This window comes from Nelumbo nucifera, chromosome 5 (genome assembly GCF_055504915.1).
Source record: "Nelumbo nucifera cultivar China Antique chromosome 5, China Antique-T2T, whole genome shotgun sequence".
Lineage (NCBI taxonomy): Eukaryota > Viridiplantae > Streptophyta > Magnoliopsida > Proteales > Nelumbonaceae > Nelumbo > Nelumbo nucifera.
The window spans coordinates 70,844,447-70,853,915 of record NC_142653.1 but is presented as its reverse complement, the minus strand read 5'-3'; the positions used below and the strand labels follow the sequence as shown (position 1 = coordinate 70,853,915).

Sequence of the window (9,469 nt, the reverse complement as noted above, 5' to 3'; positions counted from 1 at the left end):
GCCCAATATTTAAACATAAATGATCATTGGATTCAACCACCTTATAAAGGCCCATGGATAATAGGCTTCTACAAGATGAAGTCCATCAAGTAATCAACCTTGTAATGGTCTTTTGATCCAAACCTCTCGGCCCATAATGATCAAACACTATTAATAGGGGAGAACCTCTCTCTTGACTACAAAATATAGTGTCACACTCTCTTTTGATCTTAGGATTAAAACCTTTTGAAAATATTTTTCATAAAATAATAACATAACATATAAATACATTTTGCAAACCAAATTTCAAATGCAAACTTTGATATTCACTTTGTCTAATAAAGAGCCGATCCTATCACTATAATCTCCCACTTAGGAAATTTCCCAAATTGTTCTAACATGCCTAATTATTTGACCCTTAATGGATCTCACTAGTTGGCTTATCAAAAGTAGTTCAGTTTAAGACCAAGTGTAGTGTCATAATCAAGTCTACAATTAAGTGTAATTTTCTATCATCTATCTCCAAGGTCTAAGGCATAACTGAAAATTGGTTCAGGTTCAGTGCTTTTTTCCAAACACCCACTGACTATGATTGGGGTCTAATCCTAACAGTTGAGACATGTTGCTCCACCAATTCGGCAACACATCAGTGTCAACCTTGTCAGGATAAACTCCCCAACTCTACCAATCACTAAGAACATTCTAAATTAACACAAGTCTCATAAGCATCCAGTTTAAGGAGTAATTCACAAAAATACATCAATTGAACATAAAATAATAATGTACTTTTGTTAATCATATTGAAATGTCTATGTACATCAATTTGATTAGAGCTGTGTACATATAATGTCTAATAGTGGTTCTCTTACTTGATTTAGCTTGAAGAATCTTCTTATAATGCTTGCATTATGCCTTTTTCGAATTATTTTTTTTTCATTTCTTTCGACACTTCGGATGTCAATCTTTTGTTAGTATAAGTTTGGTCATACTCTTCATAGTCATCCTCTAGGTCTAGGACCTCCACTCTTGTAGTAGCACTTTCACTTTCCATTGACATTTAGATTATCAAAATAGTCAAGACCCATGTGACGCACGAGCTTTATTTATTAGCAAAATTGAAGATGGAGCTCTATGGAATTTCCAATTAAATGGTGTCCATCAAAGTTAAATTCAAGTATTGTTTTTTGGGGTCATGTCTAGTTATCCGATCACAACCTAAGTTGTGCTTTAGTGAGAGTGGCCAATTTCCTATTCTCTAGATAATTTTGTATTATTTTCTTTTGTATCTTAATGTTATTTTTTTACTTTTTTTCAAAAATAATATTTTATTATTTTATTATTATTATTATTGTATTAGTTTTAGGTAAAACTATAAAAAAACATCTTATTATAACAACTCTATAAACCACCTTTGTGTTTTGAACTAAACAAAGTCCTCGTTTATAGTTTTGACAAAAAAAGTGCAAATACCTCCTTTCCGTTGGCTCTTCAGTAACAAAGACATTAAAGTTACCAAAATACCCTTATTATTGTTAATGTATTATCATACATAATTTAAAGTTTCAACTTTACTCTCCATTAGTCTATTTTTCTAGACAAATTTCAAAGAATTATTCTCTTTACTCTCATTGGAAAAATGTAAGAAGGCAAAAGTGAAGTAAAATTAATGCATTTCATCAACACTTTTTATTTTTGGAATGCTGACTAAGGAAGGTATTTTCACCTTTTTTTCAAAACAATAGGGGAGGTTTTTGTCAAGGTCAAGACATTGGGGAGTTTCATTGAATTGTTAGCAAACCCAAGGAGATTTTTATTTTTTGTCAAGGTCAAAATAGGGGAGCTTTTTATTTTTCTAGTGGAACTTAAGTTGGTTTTAAATTAATAAAATTCAATTATAAAACTAATAATTCTTAGAAAATTTTGTATTAATTTTAAATTGGTATTTGTTTTAGTTTATCTGATCGTTTTTATTAATTAAATTATTTTTATTATACTTATCAATAATAATTAATAATTATTTTTATTTTATTAAAGTAACTTACTAAATTATTTAACTTACTAAGATAGATTCATAATAACCAAAATCAAAGTAGAGCAGAACTAAACAATTATACCCTAATCAACATTAACTCTAACCACACGCGAAGCATAGCAAATTCCAGGTCAGATAGGGCTGAAGAACGGATCTACTGGGGTGAGTTCGATGGAACCTATTCCATCGATCTGTTCCCCAACCTCTAGTCGTCTTTGATAGAGATGAAACAAGAAGACTGGGTTCGTAGTTACCTAAGGATGTACTGGCTGATTGGTTAATGTTGCAGATGGGAATTATAGTGAGTTTGATGTGCTTCGGTGGTAGAGATCATTATGGAGGTCAAGTGAATCCTGCTTCCACCTTCTAAGTACAAACAATCTGAGAATGGACTCTATAACTTGCCTGATTTAGGCTCGCGGAGCAGGGAAGGTCTCGGTCTGCTACCGAATGCCAGGAGTGGGACAAGAGAAGAAAAGATAGAGTGTATAATTTCCATATTAATTATATTTTTTACTTCTTATTTTTTCACTTAATTGATAGATTTAATTGTGTTTTATTTTAGAAAATTGGAAAATCGAGCTGAAAGGAGCTTGAAGCACAATTCTAGCATCGATTGGATTTCCAAAGGAGATTAGCATGATTTCAGCAGAAGACTTGAGCATGCAAGGCGTGGGCATGCTCTATCAATCTCACACTTGGTGGAATTCAGCTAAATTGGAGGCGTGAATCACTAGAATTTAGTAGAGTTTATTTCATGTTGTACTTCTGAAAAGAGTTAGAGTCCCATTTTAATTAGAATTCGTATTCCTATTTAGGGATGAGAATAGATTAGATAAGGGGGTGATCATTATCCCTTAATGAGGATAGACTTCTATTTGAGGAAGAACTCCTAAGAGATGTTGGAAACAACCTCTCTAGGGCTATATAAGGGGGGATAGAATAGCAAGGACGATCATCTTGGGAAGCATAATACATACTTCTTATTTTCTGGTTGAAGGTTAAGGAAGCTTTGGTTCTACAACAATTGTGAGATCTAATTGATTTTTTTCAGTTCATTGTTTCTTGAGTATTTATATATTTTCTGTAATTTTCTGTGATGATTATTTTTATTGATTGAGCAAAAAGGATCCATTGCTCAATCAATGAAATAGTCTATTGCCGGTTAGATCAACAAATTCATATATGTTTGTGATTTAATCTTTATGGCGAATAACATAAATTGATTATGGACAAGTTTTTTATTTATGTTATGAAAATATATGATCTGATTTAAATGAACCGAGCTTGCGTGTTCATTGATTAGAATTGGGTCTCTCTAATTCTTAACGCTATTGATAGATTAGTCCTAAGAGCTTGTTTAGGGTTGTCTATCAATAAGAAAGGTAATCAAAGAGCTTGTTTTGGTTGTCGAAAAATCAAGGAGGGATTGGCTATTAGAGCTTGTTAATAGCTATAACCAATTTACTCATAAACACATGAATTCATCCTTGCATCGATGATCAATTGCATGAATCAAAGCTGAACTTATCCCTTCAACCAGAAGCTGCCTCCTATTGATTTAATCTTTATTTTATTTTCCTTTTCTTTACAACAACTCCCTAATCCGTTTTACTATTTTTCTTGGAAATAAATCAACCCAATCCTTGTGGATACGACCTTTCTCATTGCTATATACCAAAGTATCTATTTCGAGCAGGATTTTTATTTTTGTTGGGTTCGACACCCATCAAATTTTGGTGTCGTTGCTGGGGATTGGTGTCTTTAATAAGATTTATTTCTTTTTGCTTGGTTAATGCCTCGTTCTTCTCGTACATGTGAACTTCAATACGATCCCGAAATCGAAAACATAGTTCATCGGTTAAGGAAAGAAGCCAAGCAACGCCACAGCCAGTCAACATCGCCCCCATCTCCCGAGGTGAATTCAGTAACAAACCTTGTCGATTCATCTAGCAACTCTGAAGAAGAAATCATGGCCAATATTGACGAAAGAACTCTTAGAGAGTTAGCTGCACCAGATCTGAATCAATGACCACTTTGCATTGAATATGCAGATCTAACGGTACATTTTGAATTGAAATCTGGTATTATTCACTTACTTCCTACTTTTCGTGGACTTTCAGGGGAAGATCCCCACAAACATTTAAAGGAGTTTCATGTAGTATGTTAAAGCATGAAACCTCAAGGTGTTACTGAAGAGCAAATCAAGTTGCGTGCCTTTCCCTTCTCATTAGCTGACAAAGCTAAGGATTGGCTTTACTACTTACCCTCCGGTTCTATCACTACATGGAATGAGATGAAGAAGCAATTTCTTGAGAAATTCTTCCTTGCACGAGATACTAACATCAGGAAGGAAATTTATGGGATAAGACAATGCAGTGGAGAAACTCTCTATGAGTATTGGGAGAGATTCAAACAACTTTGTGCAAGCTGTCCTCAACATTAGATTCCTGATAAACTCCTTATCTAATATTTTTATGAAGGATTATTGCCAATGGACAGGAGTATGATCGATGCTGCAAGTGGAGGTGTGTTGGTAAATAAAACTCCTACTCAAGCAAGGGAACTAATTCCAAACATGGCTGCCAATGCACAACAATTTGGCAATAGACAAGATTCCATCCCAAGGAGAGTTAATAAGGTAAGTAATTCTTCCATTGATCAATGATTAGATAATCTCACTTCTCTTGTGGAAAAATTGGTTGTGGGTCACATACAACAAGTGAAGACTTATGGCATTTGTTCTACTACATGTCATTCAACCGACATGTGCCCTACACTTCAAGATGAACCCTATGAACAAGCCAATGCTGTTGGAGGATTCCCACAAAGGAGATACGATACCTATTTAAATACTTACAATTCAGGATGGAGGGATCATCCTAATCTTAGCTATGGAGCTAAGCCCTTCGGTTTTCAACAACAATATCAAGCTAGATAACCGGCTCCACAACATTCATCTTCCAAACCAGGTATGTCTTTAGATGAAATTGTTAAAGCACTTGCAACTAACACCCAACAATTTCAACAGGAGACAAGGGTAAGCATCCAAAACTTGGAAAATCAAGCGAGTCAATTGGCGACTGTTGTGAGTCGATTGGAATCACAAGGATCAGGAAAATTGCTCTCACAAACCATAGTCAACCCCAAACAGAATGCTAGTGCAATTACTTTAAGAAGCGGAAAGGAGCTGAAAAAGCCTAGCAATGAAGTACCCAAGAGTGCAATTGAAGGAGAAATAAAAAAGGAAGCTCAAGACACACAACTGAAAGACCCAAGCAGTAAACAACCCCAAGCCATAGTGACAACTCCACCTTTTCTTAGCCGATTTGCAAAATCCAAGAAAGAAGAGCAAGAGAAGGATATTCTTGAGACATTTCGCAAAGTTGAGGTGAATATTCCCCTCCTTGATGCAATTAAGCAAGTACCTCGCTATGCTAAATTTCTGAAGGAGTTATGTACTACTAAGAAAAAACTAAAAGGTGATGAGAAAGTCCATATAGGGGAGAATGTTTCAGCAATCCTCCAAAAGAAATTACCTCCTAAATGCAAGGATCCAGGTATGTTTACTATCCCTTGTAAGATAGGAAACGTTAAGATTGAAAGAGCAATGTTAGATTTAGGAGCTTCAATAAATTTCATTCTCCGTTCTATTTACACAACTTTGAACCTTGGACCATTGAAAGAAACGGGTGTGATTCTACAACTTGCTGATTGATCCACTACATTTCCGAAGGGGGTTTTGGAGGACGTGTTAGTTCAAGTCAATGATCTGGTCTTTCCTACTGATTTTTATGTGATTGATATGGAAGAAGATAATTCTTCCAATTCAACTCCAATTTTGTTGGGAAGGCAATTTCTTAAGACATCTAAGACTAAAATCGATGTGCATAAGGGGACACTTACCATGGAATTTGATGGTGAGATTATCAACTTTAATATCTATGATGCTATGAGATATCCTAATGATGTACATTCTGTTTTCTCTATAAATATCATTGACTCTTTAGTGCAGCAAACTTTTGAGTTGGATGATGAAAATGCATTGAAGGTTGCACTTAACAACGGTTTTGATTGTAAAGAATTACAAAAGCTGAAAAGGAGTTCGTGCTAAATCCTGAATTACAAGACACAACTTTTGAGCTGGAATCTCTTAAACATACAACTCATAATGTGTCTTTTATTAGTTTGCCTCCATCTCACACAAAACTCCTTCCATCTATTGTGCAGGAACCACAATTGGAGCTAAAATCATTGCCGAATCATCTAAAGTATATGTTCCTAGGAGAGGGGGAGACATTTTCTGTAATAATCTCCTCCAAACTTAATGCATTAGAAGAGGAAAAGCTGATTCAAGTGCTCAAGGAGTGCAAAGAGGCGATTAGATGGATTGTAGCTGATATCAAGGGGATAAGTCCATCTACATGGATGCACAAAATACTATTGGAGGAAGATTCTAAACCTGTAGTAGGAGCTCAACAACGATTGAACCCACCTATGATGGAAGTGGTAAAGAAAGAAGTTTTAAAACTTCTAGATGCCGGTATAATTTATCCAATTTCGGATAGTAAGTGGGTAAGTCTAGTACAGGTGGTTCCGAAGAAAACAAGGTATAACAGTGGTTGAGAATCGAGATGGGGAGTTAGTGCCCACCCGAGTTCAAAATGGGTGGCGGGTTTGTATAGATTATAGGAAGCTAAATTCATTAACTAGAAAAGATCACTTCCCGCTTCCTTTTATTGATCAAATGCTTGAAAGATTAGCTAGTAAATCTCACTATTGTTGTCTTGATGGTTATTAAGGTTTTCATCAAATTCCAGTAGCACCAGAAGACCAGGAAAAGACTACCTTCACATGCCCATTTGGTACATTTGCTTACTGACGCATGCCATTTGGTCTTTGCAATGCTCCCGCCACGTTTCAAAGATGTATGGTTAGTATATTTTCAGATTTTGTGGAGAACATCATAGAGGTATTTATGGATGATTTCATGGTTTATGGTGATTCTTTTGATTTGTGTCTATCCAACCTTACAAAAGTGCTTAAAAGATGCATAGAAAAGAACCTTGTTTTGAACTATAAAAAATGTCATTTCATGGTTGATCAAGGCATCATTTTGGGGCATGTAGTCTCTTCTAAGGGAATTGAAGTTGATAAAGCCAAGATAGATGTTATTAAATCCTTACCTTATCCCACAAGTGTGTGGGAAGTTCATTCTTTTCTTGGACATGCAGGATTTTATCAATGGTTCATCAAGGACTTTTCAAAGATAACTCTTTCCTTATGCAATTTGCTCCAAAAAGATGTTGCGTTTGATTTTGATGAAGCATGTAAGGTGGCATTTGATAGGTTCAAGGAATTGTTGACCTCAGCCCCAGTTATCCAACCACCGAATTGGAGTCTCCCTTTTGAAATTATGTGTGATGCAAGCAATTATGCAATTATGCTGTTGGTGCCGTTCTTGGACAAAGAGTTGGAAGAGCTGCTCATGCAATATATTATGCTTCAAGAACCCTTGATGATGCTCAATGCAATTATTCAACAACGGAAAAAGAACTTTTAGCCATAGTTTTTGCTTTAGAAAAGTTCCGTCCATATTTATTGGGTACTAAAGTAATTGTTTATTTTGAACATGCAACTTTAAAGTATTTGCTAACAAAGAAGGAAGAAAAACCAAGGCTCATCCACTGGATTCTTTTGCTACAAGAATTCAATTTAGAAATCCGCGACAAGAAGGGTGCAAAGAATTTGGTTGCAGATCATCTTAGTAGACTGACCACAAGTGAAGAGGCAACACCTTTGAAAGATGAATTCTCGGATGAGCATCTTTTTACAATTGAAGGAGAAACTCCATGGTACGCTGACATTGTTAACTATTTAGTTACTAGAACAGTACCAGGAGATTTATCAAGAACCCAAAAAGATAAGGTAAAGAGCGATGCTAAATACTACATTTGGGATGACCCATATTTGTGGAAAAACTGCTCTAACCAAATTATTCGAAGGTGTGTGTCTGAAACCAAAATCCCTTCCATTCTTCAATTCTTTCACTCATATGCTTGTGGAGGCCATTTCGGTCCCAAAAGAACAACATGTAAAGTGCTAGAATGTGGATTGTTTTGGCCTACTCTGTTTCGTGATTCATATATATTTTGCAAGGCATGTGAACAATGCCAAAAGATGGGCAATTTAAGTCATAGAGATCAAATGCCGCTTACTCCTATACTTGTATGTAAAATATTTAATGTATGGGGTATAGATTTTATGGGCCCATTTCCTTCTTCTTTTGGCAATGTTTACATTTTACTAGTTGTGGATTATGTTTCAAAGTGGGTAGAAGCTAAGGCTACCCGGAATGACCATCCTAAAGTTGTTGTAGATTTTGTCAAGTCCCATATCTTTTTCGGGTTTGGTATGCCGAAAGCAATAATAAGTGACCGAGGCACTCATTTTTGTAACTGGGTGGTAGAAGCTTTATTTAAGAAATACAACATCACCCATCGAATTTCCACCGCATATCATCCACAAATGAGTGGACAAGCTGAGGTATCCAATAGGGAGATAAAGTCTATACTTGAGAAGACGGTTAATCCAAATAGAAAGGATTGGAGTTTGAGACTCGACGATGCACTATGGGCTTATCGCACGGCTTATAAAACTCCTATAAGTATGTCTCCTTACCGCTTGATATTTGGTAAACCATGTCATCTCCCTGTTGAATTAGAACACAGAACATACTGGGCGGTTAAACAATGCAACATGCACATGGATGAAGCGAGAGAACAAAGAAAGTTGCAATTGCAAGAGCTTGAAGAGATTCACAATGATGCCTATGAGAGTTCGTGAATCTACAAGGAAAAGACAAAAGCTTTTCATGATAGAATGATTTTGAGGAAAAATTTCTCTGTTGTTTTGAAAGTTCTTCTTTTTCATTCTAGACTTAAACTTTTTCCTGGTAAGTTGCGTTCTCGATGGGTTGGACCTTTTATCGTTACTAATGTCTTACCTTAGGGAGCAGTTGAAATTCAAAGTCCAACCACAAACAAGATTTTCAAGGTAAATGGTCACTGTTTAAAACCCTTCTATGAAGGATTTCAGGTGTACAATGTGGAGGAGGTAGCTCTTGAAAGCCCAAATTATACAAATTGAAGCATGGAATCCCGTCCTCCTCACCCACCTAGCCCATGATGGTCCGCTGCATCAAAGCTCACTAGTCAGGGAAGTCTCTTTATCTCTATACTACTAAAATTTTGTTCTAGTAAGCTTTCTTTCGATACATTGAGGACAATGTATGGATTAAGTGTGTGTGTGGCGGGGGGGGGGGGGGAGTATAGGATTTTGATTTAGGATTTTATATGAGTGATTTTATCAAAAAAAAAAAAAACTCAACTCTTTTAAAATCAATTGAAACGATATTCTGGAAAAATTTTTGTGAACTTAGTAATGAGATATGATTAG

General features: G+C 35.7%; 1 protein-coding gene across 1 annotated transcript; it reads left to right on the top strand.

The window, feature by feature from the left end:
• The first annotated feature begins 4,184 nt into the window (after positions 1-4,184).
• On the top strand, positions 4,185-8,857 carry LOC148791851 (uncharacterized). Its single transcript, XM_088888314.1, has 8 exons — positions 4,185-4,408; positions 4,514-4,652; positions 5,043-5,571; positions 5,827-6,062; positions 6,242-6,554; positions 7,246-7,372; positions 7,483-7,939; positions 8,342-8,857. The coding sequence occupies exons 1-8, from the start codon at positions 4,185-4,187 to the stop codon at positions 8,855-8,857; spliced, it is 2,541 nt and encodes an 846-aa protein (XP_088744440.1).
• The last annotated feature ends 612 nt before the right edge of the window (positions 8,858-9,469 follow it).